Genomic DNA, 21734 nt, shown 5'->3' on the forward strand with positions numbered 1-21734 from the left:
AAATAAAGTGTCTAACGTGTGTTTAATAATAAAGTGTTTATTGGTTAGGGGTTAGGTGTATGGAGGGCTTTATTGTCCCAAGTTGGCATCCATTTAATCATTTTAATAAATATAATCATTTACACTCTGTTATTATTGCATACTATTTAATTTAATGTGCAACACTGAGGTGCAAATAGTATTTGCCACTATTTATAAGCATAAATAGTATCTAACTACTACACTTATTGCAAAGAAAATACTGCTATTTTTGCATAGTGTAAATAGAATCTATCGCTATTTTCACTTAATGTAAATATAATCTAGTTGCCATTTACACTTAGTGTAAATAGCATCTATCGCTATTTGCACCTGGTGCAAATAGTCGCTACCTTTTGTATACTGTGCATGTTTACTCCTGGGCCAAAGAAATGGCCCAGCCCAAAATGGCTAAACACTGAGCTTTTAATTGTCTTAATCACACGTTTTTGGTCAGGAAATTAGCTAAATTTAAGCAAATGCACTACTTAAAAAGCTATTGCTGTCTCAGAAAAACATCAAACTCAGAATAAAGTTTTTGGCAGAATATGGGAAGTTGTGATGAATCACAATGAAACACTAGTTGCATGGTGATGTTCCAGAGCGGCGTCTTTGAAAATCTGCTGAGAAATTAAATAATAAATGCATCTCTACCACAGTGAAGCATGGAGGAAGAGGGTCATTGTGTGGGAGCCTTTTTAGATGTTGGTATTGATGAGCTACTTCACTGTGAAGAGTCATTTAATGCTTTGTACAGGAGAATTTTGTAGAATGACTTGCTTTCAGCAAATGAAAAGTTGTTATCTAAAGATGTTATTTTTCAACAAGACAATGCTCCTGCCCAAATTGCAAAGACAACCAAGAAGTGGCTTGAGAACAAGTCCATCAAGCTTATGTTTTGGCCCCAGATTTGACCCCTAGAGTGAATATTTGGTCTCACATTAAACTCAAACGAACTCATGAACTCTTTGAAGCCATTAACATTCGAGTCAAAAAAAGTTTTTTCACTGAACTTCAACAAAGAATTAAAAATTGTATTGTTGCTTTATGATATTGGCTGCTATGGCGATAGAGAAGAATTACTGCAGCATGGTTCTGAAGATCATCAAAAAACCCTCAAGAGTACAACCAATCTTTCTGTCAAACTTCCTCAACGTCAGTGGAAATGATCAAATCTAGTAGTTCTCACCCAGAGAAACACTCTTACACACACAGGCATTCACAATTGTAAACTCCTACAACCTCTCAGAGCCCACTCTTTCAGACCAATAACACAATAATGGAAAACATTTTCCCTGTAACAGTTTCTGGAAAGACATTTATTTCACTTTAACCTCCGTGCGTAAGAGATGCTCACGGTAATGGTGCAAGTCTGGCAGCCGACAACGTATAAGTCCTATTTCACCACCTACTGTACAACAGAAGTGTGAAACTCACTTTCCTACTCTCTCTTTTTCTGCAGGGAGTTCGGTTGGCGAGATCCCGAGTTACCTGAAGTCATTCAGATGCTGCAGCACCAGTTTCCCTCAGTTCAATCCAATGCAGCGGCATATTTGCAACACCTATGTTTTGGAGACAACAAGATTAAAGCTGAGGTAAATATAACTTTATATCACTGGTCTAAGCTCTAATGATCTGTACTGTACATGTATCTGCTTACCAAGACACAATTTTAGGTGATGCAGAGCAAAATATGTTCGGAAAGTATTTTGTGTAAAAGGGTTGAAATTGTCTTCCATCTGCAGTGGGATCTGAATGTTGGACTTTTCCATATCTTCTGGCACAAATTTAGTGGATATTAACAATGTGCATTATCTTGGGAAAACTCTTTTGGAATACCTACTGAAAGATTTTTATTGACAGGTATTGTTGCGTGAAATTAATTCTTGTACATACCGTTGACAAATAATTCACCCCTTTATTGAAATTTGATGCCAGGTCTCTAATGGTAGATCCCCCAGCAGAAAGTTTTCCGAATTAAAAAGAGCGCCTTGGATTGCACCAGTAATTAAGCACTATAAGTACAGCCAAACAATACACGGAGAGCTGCGTATTGACAGCCATTCTCTACACAGCAGCTCTATAATTGTATCCCAGAGGCTTAAGAGAGGCTTGGAGGACGAGGAAATTAAATTTGGAGAATAAATCTGCGGAAACAAAACAGAAACAGAGGGAGAGACAAGCTAGCCGACAAACTTTTAAATGATATTTAATGAAAAAAAAACGGAAAAAAAAACAGTGAGACCCAAATTAGTTTATCTAGCAATGAGCTCCACTTCAAACCAGCATTTTTCCTTCATCTGAAAAATGTCTTATTTATTAAGAAAAGACTCTGATTGAATCCCTCTGCTTTCTTTGATCTGCCCGTTCATCAATTTCACCATACACCAAAATGAACTTGTTTCATGTTGTTCTCATAAAGTATTTGGAGCAATGTTCAATCATAGCTTGATTGATTAGATTTGGTATTCAGCTGCTCTGCTGTGTGCTATTTTTTTCTTGGAAATAAACTAAAAGATTGGCATATCATTCCCATTGGTTGTTCTCAACTGGTTTTCTGGTTACAACTGATTATGTGTGTTTTAAAATGCAGCACTTACCAATTATCTTGTTATTACAATTATGTATCAATCTTTTGTCAGCAAAAGAGAAGCTTTAAGATCTACATGCATTTTTCCAATCAAATAAAAGCTGTGTAGTTTAATGTTTGAAGTTAAAATGTCATGAAACAGTACAGTAGTATTATCGCCACAGTAATATATTTCTTTGATTTCATTTTATCATTTAAATGATGATTAAATACAAATATAATAACATCCTGGTTGAAGACACAACCTGTCCATGTTGGCATCTGCCTAATTTAGTAATGAATTTACATAAAAATATTGTAGAATTTGATTACATGCACATCCATTGACTGAACTAGAATGCTGGCAGTGAACTAAGATGTTTCTCATTGCTTTTAAATGTGCATAAGTCTATTTGTTTTGTATTTCATAATGTATTCAGCATTTATTTCTTCCCTCCAGTTCATGACCCAATCAGAACCACTGCAGCCCACTTTTGGGTAATGAACCACTGATCTATTTCATCCCACAGTCATCCTATCAGAGGTCTCGAAAAAAGGTCAAACATTCATCGCTCATGGACTTAACACATAATACATTATGCAACTCATGGTATTATGCAACAAGCATGCGTTGGTGCAGTACATTTTACATTTGTTAGTTTTTAAGAGTTTGACCCTGATATCTGCTTCAGTAAAGGTCCAAACCCAGTCATATATTTTTCTAATTCAGTCTGGAGTGGACATCCAGATTCACTTCTGCATACATAGGCTGTGTCAGTCTGCCCATCTGAAATGACATCACAAGGACAGCAGAAAGGATGATTATGGATGAATTATGGATATCATTGGTGTTATCTAAATGATATCTCAGGAGAGGAATGTATTTGTGGTGTTACTGGACCAGTAGCAACAAAAAGTGTGTGTGTGTGTGGTTGCTTGGTAAAGTAGCACAGTTAATTATATGTGACAGTACAATCGCAGATGGTGCCGAAGCCCTGAACAACTTATTTCACCCCTGCCATTCTTTTTCATTCTTTTTCAACATGTTCATACATAAACGCTTTCACATTATGGAGCGGATAGTGAAAAATGACACCAGTCTACAGCACAAGGGTTTCAGGCCTGTTAATGGCTTTCCCCCTTCTTCCTACATTTTCTAAAGGCTGTCTAAGGTCTTGCATAATATACGGTTACACTTTATTTTGATGGTCCCCTTTAGACATTCTGTTGACTATAAGTACCATTGCACCTACATGTTAATTACCTTTAGTTAAAAAAAGCCCAAATTACTAACATTAGAATTAGTATTGAGTATTAGTAGACTGTCAGGGTTAGGATTAGTAAAATAAGTTGACATACTTGCAAAGTTTCTTATAGTCAGTCAGTATGTCTGTTGGGGGACCATCAAAATAAAGTGTTAGCAGATATTAAGCAGGCAGTTTATACTCTACTAATACTCTAATAAGAGTTAGTTGACAGATGCAATGTTACTTATAGTCAACAGAATGTCTAAAGGGGACCGTCAAAGTAAAGTGTTACTATACTATAAAACAAAGTGTAAATATACTAGTCAGATTACAAAGATTTAGTGTATAATACTATAGAGCATTTCCAGTCCAATCAATTCCAACAAATGACTCTTATGAGATGGTTTTTTTTAGTGACTCAAACGCATCTGCTTACTATGTTATATTGACCTTAAAGTGCTTTTATGTTCCACAGAAAAAAGAAAGGCATACAGGTTTGGAATGACATGAGGGTGAGTAAATGATGACAGAACTAATTTGTGTGTGAACTTGTGTATATATATACTAACTATAAGGCTTGAGAGATTAAATCAGTGTTGATAGTGATGAACATAAAAAGTATAGTTTTTGATTCACTAAAACAGAACCGACTCATTAGAAGTGTTCATTAAGAAATCAGTTGGACTGGTCGCGCTGTATGGTTTTGATAATCTAAGAACTGGCTCATAATGATCATTTGGGCTGTTCCCATTGTATGATTTTTATTCACTACAGGGTCATTTGTTCAGGAATTGGATTCAGTATGTTTTGAGTTGTAGATTCAGTTGCAGTGTTTTAAATATTATTGCAGGAAACATTGTTAGAGTATTTTATTACAGTATTCTGTCCTCACCAAACTCATTTCGTCATCCGAACATCATTTTCTCAAAAAAACATTACATTACGGAGGTAAAATGGGTTGCGAATGCCGTTTCATATTGATAGTTTTAAAGATAGATGTAAATGAACTTTAACCGGACAGGAACTAGCACACACACACACTGAAGCAGACTGAGAACGGGCTATCAGATGACAGAGCCGTATCTCCCACAGCAGAGGTGAGGAGAATACTGATTAGCACAGCATTTCAGCCAGACAGACCGAGCTCTGATGTTTATGGTCTTCCTGCTGAACCACTGGCCAAGTGCAAAGGCAGCTCTTTCTCGTCCTCAGCTGGCCACTATTTATAGCAGGTGGCTCCAGAAAAGCTCTGTCTACTTTGCTGCCCGCCTCTGGCTAAAGTTCAGCTTTATCAGCCCTTTTGGGGAGGAAAATCTAATCCGTCAATATCCATTTGCACGTGCGCTGTGGAGTCGAGAGCAAGCACTTCCGTCCGGCCGGCTCATGCCTCTAATTGAATATCTCAGCGTCTTCGCTGCTTCAGGAGATGTTAACACTCAATTAATTTTCTTAGTGCACAACAAAGCAGTTCACTTCTCAAACAACCCAGCTAACAAAAAAAAAAAAAAATTTTAAGGAATAATACTAATGCAATTAATGTCTAAAAAAAAAAAGGTTTAAAGCACTTAATTAATGATATTTTTCCACTTTCTGTTACCTAATCTAAAGCGAGAACTATTTACAGTTAATAAGTTGTTAACAAAGCATTAAAAATCAATGTCTTACTCTTTACATATGAGCTAATAAAACAGTAATAATTATGTTAATTATAATTAAATGGATGAAGAACTCACTGATGGAATATAGCCTATTAAAATATTAACAGTGTAGAGAGTACAATATATTAACTATGAATCAACTATGAACAAATAGTTTGAAAAAGATTTATAAGTACTTTATCACTGTATACTTATTGTAAAGTGTTACCAATGTTATGCGAGTCGAGTGTTTATCATTTTTACCAGTTTATCATCCTTCAAACGTTATAGGAATGTTTTGTTCTCTGAACATGCTGAAACCAGTAGTAACATTTCAAAAAAATGTTGGGTGAATGTCCAACTAAAACATTTCAGGAAAAAAAAAACTCCATGAACGATATATAAATTAGGCTATGTATTTGTGCTAATGTTTTGAGAACAGAGACCAGATAACAAACATTCTATTAACGTTACCGGAAGATCGTTTGTTCATAGCTTTTAGAGAACCTTGCCAGAAGGTTAACTAAAGTACTGAGAACGTTCCCTGTTATCTGGCGGCCGCCATTAGTTCACTGCACTGCTTGATAGAAGATGCCAGAAACATCCCTCGTCTCTGCATTTATCCTCTGTTGTTTAGTGGCTTCCAAACATCTGTTGCTTCCGAACATCTCAATAATTAATTGTACTTCCTTTATATAATGTTTGTGCACCGTCTCACCGCATCTCTTGTGTGCGAATCTCACCACATGAATGAGAGGAAGGCTTCTGTTTGGTGACGCACATGTCTGCCTGCCTCTCGAGATGAGCTGTGCCTTTGTTTTCCTGTTAGGTGTGGTTTGAATATTCATGCTGTATATGCAGTACAACCCAAAAACAGGAAGAAACAGGATCAGGAGTAACCTCTTGGAATGGACTACTAGATCACTTCTCACCTTCAGACAAAGCCACACAAAGAAACGGGCTTGTAATCTCCATTGGAGGGAGTGTCGATGTGAAGCCAGAGCGATGATCTGTAGTGACATGCTATTCAGAAGCACATCTGCCAGGGCTGGATCCTGCACTCATCTAAAGCTAATGCAGCAGGGGATTGTGTATGCCAATTGGCTGTGGGACAGGAAATTGAAAACTCATAGTGCAATCACTTGATGAATCTGCAGATAGACACAGGTGTGACTCTCTCTTAATAATTTGGCCCTGCTGGTTTTATGACAAATCGTTCAAAACACTTTTGGCGTGGTGTGTGTTAGTCTAAAGGGATCAAACTATGGCAAAATAATCTGCCAAATGAAGTTTTCAGTTTTTTTATTAAAAACATTGTTTTTTTATTAAAAAACTTAATTGTTTTTTTATTAAAAACAAAAAAATTCTGTTATTCACCCTCATCTCCTTCTAAATCTGTATGATAGTATTTTGAGCTAATTTTATGGTGGGGTTTTTTTGTGTGTGTGTTTTTTTGGTGCTTGACATGCAGCAAATTACCATCCACCTTCATTTTATTGTTTAAAAAAAAAAAAAAATTATATACAGGTATAATGTATATACTGTAATATAATTTATTTTTATATTTTAAGTTTTCATTTTAATATTTTAAGTTATAGTAATTTTGTGCTTTTATCATTTTTATTAGTTTTTTTAGTTTTTTATATGTATTTATCTTAGCTTTATATACACTCACCTAAAGGATTATTAGGAACACCAGTTCAATTTCTCATTAATGCAATTATCTAATCAACCAATCACATGGCAGTTGCTTCAATGCATTTAGGGGTGTGGTCCTGGTCAAGACAATCTCCTGAACTCCAAACTGAATGTCAGAATGGGAAAGAAAGGTGATTTAAGCAATTTTGAGCGTGGCATGGTTGTTGGTGCCAGACGGGCCGGTCTGAGTATTTCACAATCTGCTCAGTTACTGGGATTTTCACGCACAAACATTTCTAAGGTTTACAAAGAATGGTGTGAAAAGGGAAAAACATCCAGTATGCGGCAGTCCTGTGGGCGAAAATGCCTTGTTGATGCTAGAGGTCAGAGGAGAATGGGCCGACTGATTCAAGCTGATAGAAGAGCAACTTTGACTGAAATAACTACTCGTTACAACCGAGGTATGCAGCAAAGCATTTGTGAAGCCACAACATGCACAACCTTGAGGCGGTTGGGCTACAACAGCAGAAGACCCCACCGGGTACCACTCATCTCCACTACAAATAGGAAAAAGAGGCTACAATTTGCACGAGCTCACCAAAATTGGACAGTTGAAGACTGGAAAAATGTTGCCTGGTCTGATGAGTCTCGATTTTTGTTGAGACATTCAGATGGTAGAGTCAGGATTTGGCGTAAACAGAATGAGAACATGGATCCATCATGCCTTGTTACCACTGTGCAGGCTGGTGGTGGTGGTGTAATGGTGTGGGGGAAGTTTTCTTGGCACACTTTAGGCCCCTTAGTGCCAATTGGGCATCGTTTAAATGCCACGGCCTATCTGAGCATTGATTCGAATCATTTCAAATTGGTTTCTTGAACATGACAATGAGTTCACTGTACTAAAATGGCCCCCACAGTCACCAGATCTCAACCCAATAGAGCATCTTTGGGATGTGGTGGAACGGGAGCTTCGTGCCCTGGATGTGCATCCCACAAATCTCCATCAACTTAAAGATGCTATCCTATCAATATGGGCCAACATTTCTAAAGAATGCTTTCAGCACCTTGTTGAATCAATGCCACGTAGAATTAAGGCAGTTCTGAAGGCAAAAGGGGGTCAAACACAGTATTAGTATGGTGTTCCTAATAATCCTTTAGGTGAGTGTGTATATATATATATATATATATATATATATATATATATATATATATATATATATATATATATATAATTAAACAAACTAATAATAATAATTTTCATTTAGGTGCCAAGGAAACATTTCTATTTTTCGTTTACATTTTTCATCTAATATTTATGCAATTCAGTTTATTTTATTTCAGCTTTATTTCAGTTAATGAAAACTATTTTAATAGTTAAGTAAAACATATTTTATTTAGTTGCCAACGCAACATATTTTTCATCTAATACTTATTTTATATTATTTTATTATAACTTTATTTCAATTAACGGAAACTATTCTTAATCATTTTAGTTTTAAGTTGACAATAACAACACTGATGGAAAACAGCGGCGCTGGCATTCTGCAAAATATTTTGGTTTCTACAGAAAAATGAAAAGTCATACAGTTTAGAATGACATTAAGGTGGGAAAATAATGACAGCATGTTTATTTGTGAGGGAACTACTCCTGAAATGACACCGGTTTAACGAGATGTGAAAGCTGCGATTGAGTTGATGTCATTCACTGTTTTTTTTCCGTAGCCTTCAGGAACACGTGGCTTTTCTTAGTGCAGTCTCAGATCCTCTAATGAACTTGGCTGGCTTTAATTGACTTTAGTGTAGAACAGCAAAGCCCTGTTGATAGAGATTTACTCACACCTCTCAGTCTGTCTGAAGAGTGATTCATTCTCCCGCTCCCTCTAGTATTGATTTTTCAAATACACTGGTTATGGATTCAGTGCCTCCTATTTGTTCATTTATCCTCCAAATGATCTCATGCACTGACGCTAAGCTGTTTTGGTGTGACTTAACACTGAATTTCAGACTTTTTTTTTTTTTTTTTTTTTTTTTTTATGTGAGTCTGCTGAATGTCAGGGAAAGGTCAACGTTTCAAATGACTTCCCATGAGTTGATGCCAAGGCCGTCATGTTCTCACTGACCAATAATCCTTGCCTAGATCAATTTAAGTTGCATTCAAATCAGGAGTTCAAGTTCAAACTTTGAATAAGAATGAATTTTCAAAGCCCCTTTCAGCCCACTGGCGCCTCAAGTGGATAAAAAGGCATCCTGAGTCTGAAATATTTATCTATTCTTTACTGTGTTTACTGAATTGAAAACTTGGTCGTCTTTTATTTTTGCTACTTTCCAGATGCTTTATATAGATTTGATTGTTTTCCCCTCATTCTGAACCCAAACTTTTTAAGTCTTAAAATATGGAAAATATATCACCCTCTACCTGTCTGTTTCTTTCAGATACGGAGGCAGGGTGGTATTCAGTTGTTGGTGGACCTGTTGGATCACAGGATGGCTGAAGTACACAGAAGCGCATGCGGTGCCCTGAGGAACCTCGTTTACGGCAAGGCCAATGATGATAATAAAATCACTTTGAAGAACTGCGGTGGGATCCCTGCGCTGGTCCGCTTGCTGCGCAAGACCTCTGATGTGGAAGTCAGAGAACTAGTCACAGGTGAGAACTTCTGCTGGCTTTAGTTTTATTTAGTTTCGAGTTTTATTATAGGAATTTTAATTTCCTTATATCACAGTGTTTCGGGAAAGAGAATTTTCGTGTGTCAGACAAGTCGTCAATTCTATCGCTTAATCTCTCACCCTCACTCACTCACTCTCTCTCTCTCTTAACGGGTTCAGTCTCTTTTAAAACATGGTGAGTAGCTGGGGGTTTTCACACCTAATAATCTATTTCAAAGTTTGAACCTCATCTGAAATTCTTGCTTGTGGATTTATTATTTTCTTTTATTATTTAAAGAACATTGTACAATGGATGGATGTTTGAATATTAGATAACTTAATTCCTTCTCTACTTTAATATTTCCAGACTGTCTTGTCTTGCAGAGAATATTTAAAGACTTTCTTACCACTAGTTTGACCTTTATTCTCAGGCTTAATGGCCACAAGGTTCCTGTGTATGTGTGAAGTGTTATCTTTATTGTATTTTTTTTATCATTATTATTATTTCATTTTCTTTCTTTCATTATTTTTTCTAGTGAATCAGTTCATTCAGATGGTTCATATAAATGCAATTCACATATTTAAGTCTCTGTACTACATAATCTTAGTGTATTTATTGACACTTATGTTATTTTATTTTATTTTCAGGATGTTTACTATAACTTTCCATCCTGTAATTTAGCAATGATGTAGAAAAAAGTTATAATTGTCCGTCTTGTCCATTTAGTGATGAGTACGGAAAGAGATATTTTCTACAAAATAAATCACCACATCCCCAAAGGCCTTGCATTCCCAAACATGTTTCTAAATTGTTTCTGTAACAGAATGGATAAACTTTGGAACAGAGCCACGCTGGAAATGCCTGCTATGCGCTGAATTCAGATTAACATATAAATTAAAAGCATTGCACACAGGGCACTTAGAGAGACTTCCTGTCACAAATTAATCAGCGAGCTGGAAGCCTCAAGGTCTCTGACTGCCCAGAGGATTCTCAGCCTCTCAATCTCAAGCAAAACAGCACGTCTGAGTCATGCTTTACCTGAAAAGTGCTGGGGTTTTTTTTGACAGGCAGAATGTAAATGTAGTCATATGGACCCATTCGGACCTGATGGTCAGGTGTCCTGTCAGCTTGCTGTCCTGTCAGTGGCCAGTGGCTCTGAGACTATCTTGGAATATGTTCAATCACAGTTTAAAAACCAACGACTCTACAAATGTCTCATTTGCAGCCAATCCTATTTTGATTTCACATTCACCTATAAGGTTTTTTGGTAACACTTTATTTTACAGTGTCCTTGTTACATATGTTACATGTACTTACCATAGTAATAACAGTAAATTATGCATAATTACATGCAACTAACCCTCAACCAAATCCTGATCCTACCCTATCCCTATAGTAAGTACATGTAGTTGCTTAATATTACTCAGTACTTAAATATATAATTACACTGTAACAATGACACCTTAAAATAAAGTGTAACCTTTTTTTTCATAGTATTTCAGTTTGTGATGTGTGGGTAGGCCTACTATAGAATGCTGTATTGGAGTACAAGGGTCATAAAGCTTTATAACCAATCATCGTTTATTATTCATCCTCAAACAAAATAAGCTATGACACATTTTGACGTATAGTTTTTGCTTAAAGGCTCTACAGAGCTAACATGCAAGAAAAATTGAGTGTTTGGCTTTTGTGAGCACGAGCATATTCCTTTATGAATCAATCGCATGGCTGTGAAGAACAGATGGAATACTGGTCTGCAGGAACTGGAAGCTCGGAAGAAACCCAGACGACAGAACATCCCCTGAGAAACTGTCTGAATCCTTTGGCAGAAAGAGATGTTTGAATTGCACTACTCAGTTAAGGAGGATTCTTGCTTTGTTAGCCTATTTCCACTCGGCGTATGGGTTTTGTTTCGTGCTGCAGTTCTCTAGCATATGGCCTTGTCTCAAATGGTGTGAAATATGGGTCTTGTGGCCTGTTTTTTTCCATTTACATTACCGTTCGTAAGTTTTTGGGTTAGTAGGATTTTAGTAAAAAGATTCTTATGTTCACCAAGGCTGTATTTGTTTAATCAAAAATACAGTAAAACAGCAATATTGTGAAATATTTAGGGCTGTCAAAAGATTAATCGCGATTAATCGCATCCAAAATAAAAGTTTGTGTTTACATAATATATGTGTGTGTACTGTGTATAATTATTTTGCATATATAAATACACACACATGCATGTATATATTTAAGAAATATTTGCATACATATACTGTATATATATTTATATAGTTTATATTATATATAAATATAATTGTTTTTATATATAAATAACACATTTTTCTTAAATATATACATGCATGTGTGTGTATTTATATATACAAATTTAATTATACACAGTACACACACATATATTATTAAAAACAAACTTTTATTTTGGATGCGATTAATCGCGATTAATCTTTTGACAGCCGTAGAAATATTATTACAATTTAAAATAACTTTTTTCTATTTTAATGTATTTTAAATGTAATTTGTTCCTGTGATGGCAAAGCTGAACTTTCAGTATCATTAATCCAGTCTTCAGTGTCACGTGATCCTTCAGACATCATTCTTATATGATGATTTTGTGTTCAAGAATTAATTTTTATTTTATTTTCGTGCTGCTTAATATTTTTGAGGAAACCATGACACACTATCTTCAGGATTCTTTGATAAAAGTTCAGAATAACCAACGAATTATAAATCTTTGGTAACATTATAAATGTTTTTACTGTCACTTTAGTATTATTTTATGTATGTATTGAATGCTTAATATGGGAATGGGAAGGATGCACTAAAATTCAGACTACATATTTTTAGGACAATAATTAATATTATACATCTATGTTACTTAATGGAGAAGTGAACTGGTTTAAGCTGGTTAACATTCTTTGAAAAACTTGGTCGTCCTTGGTTTAAACATAGAGCACAGAGAGTTCAAACCAATGCACTTGAATGAATAGTTCATGATCTTAAAGTGTTAAATATTTGCCTTAGTCTAGTTATCACTTTAGGTTGCTGTTAGATGATGATCTGAATCTTAAAATAGACAGAAACTATTAAATATTGTCACTGTCAGATGTAAACCTCGTACCTCCATATTTCGTCATTGTTATATTTTTTTCATACATCATTACTATTAGTCACCCTTTACGTCTGTCTGTGGGTTTTGTAAATAAGTCAAGTCAAGTCAAGTCAAGTATATTTGTATAGCGCTTTTCACAATACAGATTGTATCAAAGCAGCTTCACAGTATTAAATTAAAATAATACAACAAGGTTTGTTTCTAGTGGAAAAATAACCAATGAAAAGTATTAAAAAGAGCTTGTGACAAAATCTCATAACTCCATTAGATCCTCAAACGGTCTGTCAAACCTCATAACTCCCTCATAACTTCATAAATCTCTCCTCTATTGGGAATGAAGTGCTGCACGCAGTTTGGACCGTCTCTGCTTGTTTGCAATACAAGGGTAAATAAAGAACTGGTTCAGAAGTACAGAATTTTCTTTACTCAAGAAACACTATACATAATGGCTAATATTTTATGTATTTGAGGAGCGGAGAAGAGTATATTATTCTACATGTGTTAAGTCGTATAGCCAATACTATCTTAAATTGCCTATGCATATCACTTTGTCTTTAACATGAGATTTTGACCAAAAGACGCCCACATAGCTACAGTAAACTTTATTACCTGTAAGTTGGTCAAAATGTAATTCGATGCACTTACTGCCTCAGATGCGGCCATAACCGATTTGGTGCTGATCTGTTGTGCATCCCTAATACTTTTTGTTTAAAACCCTATAACCCTACACTGTAAAAAATTTGCTGTAGTTTTTGCAGCTGTTTGCCAGTAACTTACTGTAGATTTAAATTTATGTTATTTACTGGCAACAGTTTGTTCAAAGTTAAATGAACATTAAACATTAACAAGTCTTTGTCTTTAAAGAATAAAATTATAAAATAACAATCTAATGCAAAGCATTCTGGGAACCAGAAATCTTCATCAACCTTTTTCTGTTTTTTTCCTTCAGATTTTGGTTCCCAGAATGCTTTGCATGAGGATGTTATTTTAGTTTTATTCTGTAAAGATAAAGACTTGTTAATGTTTAATGTTCATTTAATTTTGAACAAATTGTTGCCAGTAAATAACATCAATTTAAATCTACAGTAAGTTACTGGCAAGTAGCTGCCAGTAATACTGTAATTTCTACAGATTTTTCTAACAGTGTATGTTTGAGCAATAGTTATACCGTAGTTAGTTATGTTAATGTGGTTAGTAAATGTTAGTGTTGCTATTGTAAGCTCCACTAATTATTTAAGACACTGTACATGCACTATTTGCCACAGGACTAGAGAAATTCACCTTTTTACATGTCTCCACAGAGGCAAGTGTAGACAAGTGAAGATGTCTGTGGGATTTTTGTTCGGTACAGTGAGATACCCAAGTGAAATTAAGCCGTCTAAATCTGGGCCTGTGTTCTACTGGCATGAGATTTGATCTTGGTCAATGTCACCACTGACGACAATTATGTCCTTGTAGTGCTCTAGTATTGGGCCTTCCTTTCTTCCTCTTTCCTTCTCTCTCTCTCTCTCTCTCTCTCTCTCTCTCTCTCTCTCTCTCTCTCTCGTTCCCTCATGAGAAGCGGCCTCTGATTAGTTACCCTCTCAGTTCAGCAATCAAGGTTGTTCTTCCCTTTTCAGAATGCATGCTTTTGTTCAAAGATTTAAGAAAGTGAAAGTCAAGAAGAAAACGAGCGATAGAAGACTACTAGAAATAGTGACCGCAATAAGAATCTCACACGTTTATAAACGTATACAGAAGAAGAGGCCATTCACACAAAGCGCGTTTTTGCTTTGCTTTCACGCGCATGGAATGGGGAAAGACGTAAGGTCTCGAGATGCGTTTTTTTAAAAGTTGAATTTCTTTTAACTATAGCGCCACATTTTTTGGAGCTCAGTGTTGTGCGCGAGATGCTGCAAAAACTGAAAATAATATGCTGAAAATAATAATCAATATGTTTCACATTGTTTCTTATACCACCTGTAATCAGCCACAGTCGGTCCTCCTGGGTTCTGGAATTAAAGGTTCACTGTGTGTGTGAGTGTGTGTGTGTGTGTGTGTGTGTGCGTGTGTGTGTGTGTGTGCGTGTGTGTGTTTGTGTGTGTGTGTGTGTGTGTGTGTGTGTGTGTGTGTGTGTGTGTGTGTGTGTGTGTGTGTGTGTGTGTGTGTGTGTGTGTGTGTGTGTGTGTGTGTGTGTGTGTGTGTGAGCGAGAAAATGACAAGGTCAGCATCATCAAGTATTCAGCTGCCACCTCTTCATACTGACTCATAAATGTGCGTAGTTTCTTATTCAAGGGAAAGAGAGAGAGAATAGGGCATAGGAGAGGAAAAGTGAAGATTGGCAAATAGGAAAAATAGAAGTTTGGTCTGACTCATTTTGCGTGTCCTTTGTGAAGCTGATGGACAGTGGGAAGGAGCGACTGGATTTGAGTTGAAGGTTGGCTTCGTTCTAATAGGTCGCATACAGTAAGTGTTCTGCAGTTTATCATCATTGCTGTTTTTAGAGTTTGTTCTCCATTCTGACATCTGCTAGTTTTTCATAGCGCTGAGTGACAGAGTGGCTTTAAGCAAGAAGCTCTTCACACTACAGGCAATAGCAGAACCCCTGCAAGGCCGTTCATTCAGTACAGCAGGAGGTGAGATTAAGCCAAACTTCTGCGTATATACTGTAAAAAAAAAAAAAAAAAAAATATGATCAAAAAGTTGTGACAACATATCTTATCAAAACTTATCAAAACAAGTTAAGCAATTTTTATAGTCAATAATAAGTCAATTTAATATAATTGAAGTTAAAATTACTTTTTTTTACTTTTATTTATTTTACTTAATTCCCATAAGACATCATAAGTTTCATCATAAGACATGCCTTTATTTTTTTATTATTATTATTATTATTATTATTATTATTATTATTATTATTTTCATGGTACTCATGATATGCTTGTATCAGTGCCACAAGCCAGTGTGAACTTCATTGAAGTTCAATTCTTGAATTGAACTACTACCCATTAAGCATTGCAAAAAATAAACAGATAAAAAAATCTAAATATTTTGCAATAATATAAAATATTTCATTTTTTTATAACTGGGCAATGGTTATAATTTATATTTTACCATAATTCATCTACAAACTTTTTGCTTCAAATCAAAGGTTGTGATTCATTTCAGAGCTGTTGGCAGATTTTTTTGTTTAATCCCTATAGAGACTGTGAGTTGGAAACAAAAATTTCTGGAACCAAGGCCAGTGAAAGTGGGCAATTACTGTTCTTTGTTAAACCTCTTGCAATTCTGCATTTAAACAAAGATATTTTTTTGCCTATTAAGTCAATTTGTCTAAAAGCATCTGCTAAATGAGTAAATACAATGTACATTCTGAGAATTTATAAAGCTTCACAGAATTCGAGCAAGTCAATTTTCCTAAATGTTTGTTTATGAAATAGTGATAATGCTTGTATTTGACTTGACCTTTTCAGTGTGACTAATCACCATGGTGATGTAAGAAAATTAGAGCTGTCTGTGCAGATCTTGAGATGTTTGATAGACTGCATGTGATTTTGCTTCGCATAAACTGATAAAACCTTAGGTCATGTTAATCAATGCTGTGGAACTGTATGAATTCTTCCAGTCTTTGGGGTCTGGAGGAAGAGACGCAATAATTAGCATGTTTGAAATTCTAATTAGGCGCATTATTTTGTGTCAAAAACATGAAAATGAGTGGTTTTCCTACTAGTCTAAAAGGAGACGGCTGCTCAGTCACTTGACCGTTATGCCCACAATATTTAAGCGAGTATTGGTTATTGATCTCTGCTAGTTTAGGACTTCACTTTAGAGCAAAAACCACAGACTTCCCACACAAATATATGTGTATATACAGTATCTGCTTCGCTTTCTGTACTTCAGATCCTTCAACACGTTGTAGCCGCCATCGAACTGCATATATTACAATGTCATGCATATGTTAGAGAACAAAAGGTCTTGACCGAACAAACATATCGATTGCCTCTTCCACTGTCATTATCCATTCCTAAACAAAAAAAAATTTAAATGCTAATGACTCCCTCCTGTTCTTCTCCATAATTTCTATTTGTTTATCAAATTACTGTCTGAGGCAAGTGTGATGTTTCTGCAAGAATGGCTCTCATAAATCTCTAATGGCTGCACTGATAACAATAACAGGAACATGCTACGTGGAACCAAAGATATTAAGTCTTGGCATGTTTTTAATAGTCTGCAAAAGTTGGCATTATTTTGTAGACTGTTTAATTTTGACCAGCTAAGAAATTCTGTTTGTTTTACAAATTCAATCTATTTCAAAAGTGTAATCTGTAGGTTTATGCAGTACAGTTGTTTTATGTGAATTGCATCTAGTAAATCATATTCCTCTGAGACTTGGCGGAGCTGTTAAAGAGTTTAATATTAGTAAAATAATATTAGACCGCCATTGTAATGTGAGACTGCAGGCTTGGCTCTCCGAGTCTTTGTGAGACGTTGTCAAAACCTGTCTCAGGCTAGCTCAAGCATAGAATGGACAATTTTATAAATTTTTTACTCCTCTGAAAGAATAATAATAGAAAAGCATTATTTCTTGCACAGTAGCGCTGTCACTTTCAGGCAGGGGTCTCAAACTACCCATCTCTCAAGGGTTAATAGTTTATCTTTAAATGCGGCATGCATGTGTTTTCCTGTGCAGGTGTGTTGTGGAACCTGTCCTCATGTGATGCTCTGAAGATGCCTATAATCCAGGACGCTCTGGCCGTCTTGACCAACACCGTGATTATTCCCCATTCCACCTGGGATGTGTCCCCGCATCAGGAGGACCGCAAGCTACAAATGCACACTTCCCAAGTCCTTCGCAACGCCACTGGTTGCCTGAGGTGAGTGTGTGTGTGTGCTTTTTTTATAGGCCCCGGATGATGAAAGGAGAACTTTCAGTTTCTCTCCTTTAGTAATTCACCCTTAAAGGGATCCTTCACCGATTAGCATTAGGCTTTGTATCAGTAGAAACCCAGTAGTATTTTCGAATGACCGTGCTTCCCTCCCTCATGTCCCCTTGAGATGAGAGATTTCTGTATTGTGTGTCTGGAAAAAAAACTCTGATGATGCAAAAATCTTAATTTTGCGTCATCAGAGGCTTTTTTTTAGCCTGACTACGTCAGACTTCATACTTCCGCTCAATTTCAGTTCGCTTCTGTACTCAGTCTGAGATAGCGACCTTTCTTCCCGTTTTCCTCCGGCCTCAAAACAGCCGGCCAATCAACGAACAGAGGGCGGGCTGAGAGCCGTGACGTAGACGCTGATTGTACCGTGGATGCGTAGATTTACTTCACATAATCTGCAAAAGTCATTCACAGCCATGTTCACTCCGGTATTTCGCTCTATGGTTTTGTTTTCGCATCATACATGTGTTTACGGTGGAAGTTAGATGCCGCTGAGCCTGCGCATAACACACGTCATAACCAAACGTTATGTGATTGGCTAACACAGTCTCACCCCAAAACGTCACATACTGACGGGTCTTGACCATACGGCAACATACGACGAAAAGGGTACCCCTAAAACGTCCATATGTGACGATTCGGGTTATGGGTAGGTTTAGGTATGCGTTAGGGTACCGCTAGGAGGCACTGCTGGTGCGCTTATGTCTTCGTCTCATATGGACGTTTTAGGGGTACCCTTTTCGTCGTATGTTGCCGTATGGTCAAGACCCGTCAGTACATGACGTTTTGGGGTGAGACCAGGCTGGATTGGCTTACGGGTAACCAATGATTTTAAACTTCAGACAAGCGCCCCCCGCGAGAAAGAAAACGCTTTTCAATTATGCCCTTCCAGACTCTGTCTACGAAGCAAAGCGAAGTAGCAGAGTTTGGTATTACCAGGCTAGGCTTTTTTGGCCAGAGGCTAGAGACTACAGCCAGTGGTAGGAGCTAGTTCCGCATGTTTTCAACCCACCTATAGGGGTAGGATTTCACGATAAAATGGCGTCTTTTCAGTTTCGAGTCAACTAGTAGCCTAGTTGTATCATTTCTTCCGATACTGCCCTCTGTAATCAGTAGGCGTGGCTTGGGAGTGGTCTCGTAGGGCAGCGAAGCAAGTGTATTCTGGGAGTTGTTGTCTTTCATCCACATGAGCCAAAAATACATTTTCTGGCTTTTCTCAGTCTAGAAGGCACCAACTTCTAAAATAATTTCACATTTCTACTACATAAATGACCCAATTTAAATACACATTCATCTTTCCAGCGGTGAAATATCCCTTTAAATTTAAACTTGTCATAATTTACTCACCTTTATGTCGTTCCAAATGTGTATGACTTTTTCTTCTGCGGAACACAAAAGATATTTTATATAGTGTTTCAGCTGCCTTTGTCCGAATAATGAAAATCAGTGGGGTTCACAGAATAAAGTAAGTCATACAGGTTTGGAACAACATGACTGCAGACTGTTGATATGTGTGAATTGTATACAGTTCCATTTGTGCAAAAATTGTGCCATTGTAATGACGTCAGACATGTTTAATGTCATATTTACACAGAAACTCTGCTCATGTTTCATGAAGGAGGAAGAATAAGTGTACACTACCGTTCAAAAGGTTTAATACTTGCTGTATATTGAGCAAGGACACATTCAATTGATCAACAGTGACAGTAAAGACATTTATAATGAGAGAAAAAAATTATATTTGATGTGAATGATTTTCTTTTGAACTTTCTATTCATAAAATAATCCTGAAAAAAAGTGTTTTCATCATAGCAATGCTTCTTGAGCATCAAATCAGAATATTAGAATGATTTCTGAAGGATCATGTGACACTGAAGACTGGAGTAATGATGCTGAAAATTCAGCTTTGCCATCAAAGGAATAAAGTACATTTTAAAATAGAAAACAGTTATTATAAATTGTAATCATTTTTCATAGTATTACTATTTTTACTATATTTTTCATCAAATAAATGCAACTTTGATGAGCATGAGACTTCTTTCATTAAAGAGACTTCAAATATTAAAAATCAAATTGACACTAAACTTTTGAACGGTAGTGTATTTACCCGTTCATGTAGTAAGCAGGCGGCTCTTGGCCTCAAAGGAACTAATGCTGAATGAAAAGGAAGACTACAGCTTGCAGACTTCCCACGTACCTAAGAAACTGTGTAGTCCGGATTGCATTTATAAAACCCTTGGCATACGGTACCTGTTTCGAATGCAAGCACCTTCACGACTACATTGATTGTGTAAGGGCTGAAAAGGCAGATTTCTCATTAAGAACAGATTGTGGTTTGCTCCGTGCTGTTGTTTCTATGACAGCTGCCCATGTGATTTAGAGAACAGTCCTTTTCTACTATATGCAGCCCTGCACCACTGAGAATGATGGCTCCTTTGATTAACTGACAAAAAATGAGAGCTTTGGTTCTTTTACACCTCCTTCCTGTTCCATATGGAATGAGGAACAACCCTGACAACCCATCTCCCCCAGCCACTTCTGTTCTGTTCATATCTCTAGATTGCTCGGGGTAAAACTGAATCATAACCTGTACGCCGTTGTCACAGTGAGTAAAGATTTACTGTATCGCTCCTGTCAAAGCATCTGATTCATGATTTATGCAATAATGCATAATGATGTTTATGTGGAGTGCAAATCTAGCTTATTATGATTTATACATAGCTTCTTGTTGCGAAGAGTTGGTTGAAAAATAACTGCGAGAAAGTGTTGATTCTCTCGGGTTGAGTACCAGTCTCACGTAAGGCTTTATTCTTGTATCCATAGCAACAGCGCAGTGTTAAACTACTTCAAAGTCCATGCTATGAGAGGATCACACTGCTTTTGTTTGCTTTCCCAGTTTCCTTCCAAGCATTTCTAAATGAATGAAACCTTTTCAAACCATACTTTTGCAGTTTCACCTCACTAAACGAAGATGTTATCAGTTGTATTTTTACTTTCTATAAGAGATTTACTAAAAAAGAGGTGCACCTACTGTATGCAAATACACAGAAATGCAGACAAACAGGCGTCTTATCCTTTGATTTTCATTTTTCTGTAAATAACAAGTCTGCTTCTAATTCCAGCAGTAAATTACTCCTCCAAGTGAATGGCACTGTCTTGTGTTTCAAACAAATCATCTTCTGTCAGAGCACTGTAAAGAGGCAATTACCATCCTCCACATATTAGTCTGTCAGATACACACTCGCTTCAGAAAGTAAAATGTGTATCTTATGCGTATTGCGTTATTGTGGACCACACGTATCCTCTACCGCACAGTGCAATTTAATATTGAATTTCCAATTAATCACAATCTTTCCAGTTTTTTTAGTGAATCAAAAACATACAGTGAGACTGGGGTAGTGTGATTCATGAGTAAATGACTCTTATAAACAGGTTATTTTAGTGAATCAAAAATGCACAGCGAGACCAGTATAGTGTGAATCATGTGCAAATGGCTCTTAAAGGGATAGTTCACCCAAAAATGAGAATTGTGTAATAATTTTCTCACTCTCATGTTGTTCCAAACCTGTATGAGTTTCTTTCCTCTGTTGAACTCAAAAGAAGATATTTTGAAGAATGTTGGTAACCAGACAGTTGACGGTAACCATTTACTTTTATAGTATTTATTTTTCAAATTATGGAAGTCAATGGGTGCTGTCAACTGTCTGGTTACCAACATTCTTCAAAATATCTTCTTTTGTGTTCAACTGAAGAAAAAAACTTTTTGGAACAACTTGAGGGTCAGTAGTAATGACAAGATTTTTTGGGTGAACTATCCCTTTAAAAGTCAGTGAGACCAAAGTAGTGGGATTCATAAGCAACTGACTCTTAGAAACATTTTCTTTTTATTGAATCACAAGAAAATGACTTGTGTTGTGGCTCTTTTTAGTGATTGAAAAACATACAGT

At 36.4% G+C, this 21734-nt stretch overlaps 1 protein-coding gene across 2 annotated transcripts in view; it reads left to right on the forward strand.

Moving 5' to 3' along the window:
- The window catches only part of ctnnd2a (catenin (cadherin-associated protein), delta 2a), a 273543-nt gene that overhangs the window by 199334 nt on the left and 52475 nt on the right, over nucleotides 1-21734 (forward strand). For both annotated transcript variants that reach the window (XM_079862649.1, XM_079862650.1), the window contains exons 10-12: nucleotides 1481-1613; nucleotides 9543-9756; nucleotides 17541-17724. In XM_079862649.1, the coding sequence (XP_079718775.1) occupies nucleotides 1481-1613; nucleotides 9543-9756; nucleotides 17541-17724 (531 nt within the window). The remainder of the gene's footprint in view (nucleotides 1-1480; nucleotides 1614-9542; nucleotides 9757-17540; nucleotides 17725-21734) is intronic.

Source organism: Squalius cephalus (genome assembly GCF_949319135.1).
Source record: "Squalius cephalus genome assembly, chromosome: 25".
NCBI lineage: Eukaryota > Metazoa > Chordata > Actinopteri > Cypriniformes > Leuciscidae > Squalius > Squalius cephalus.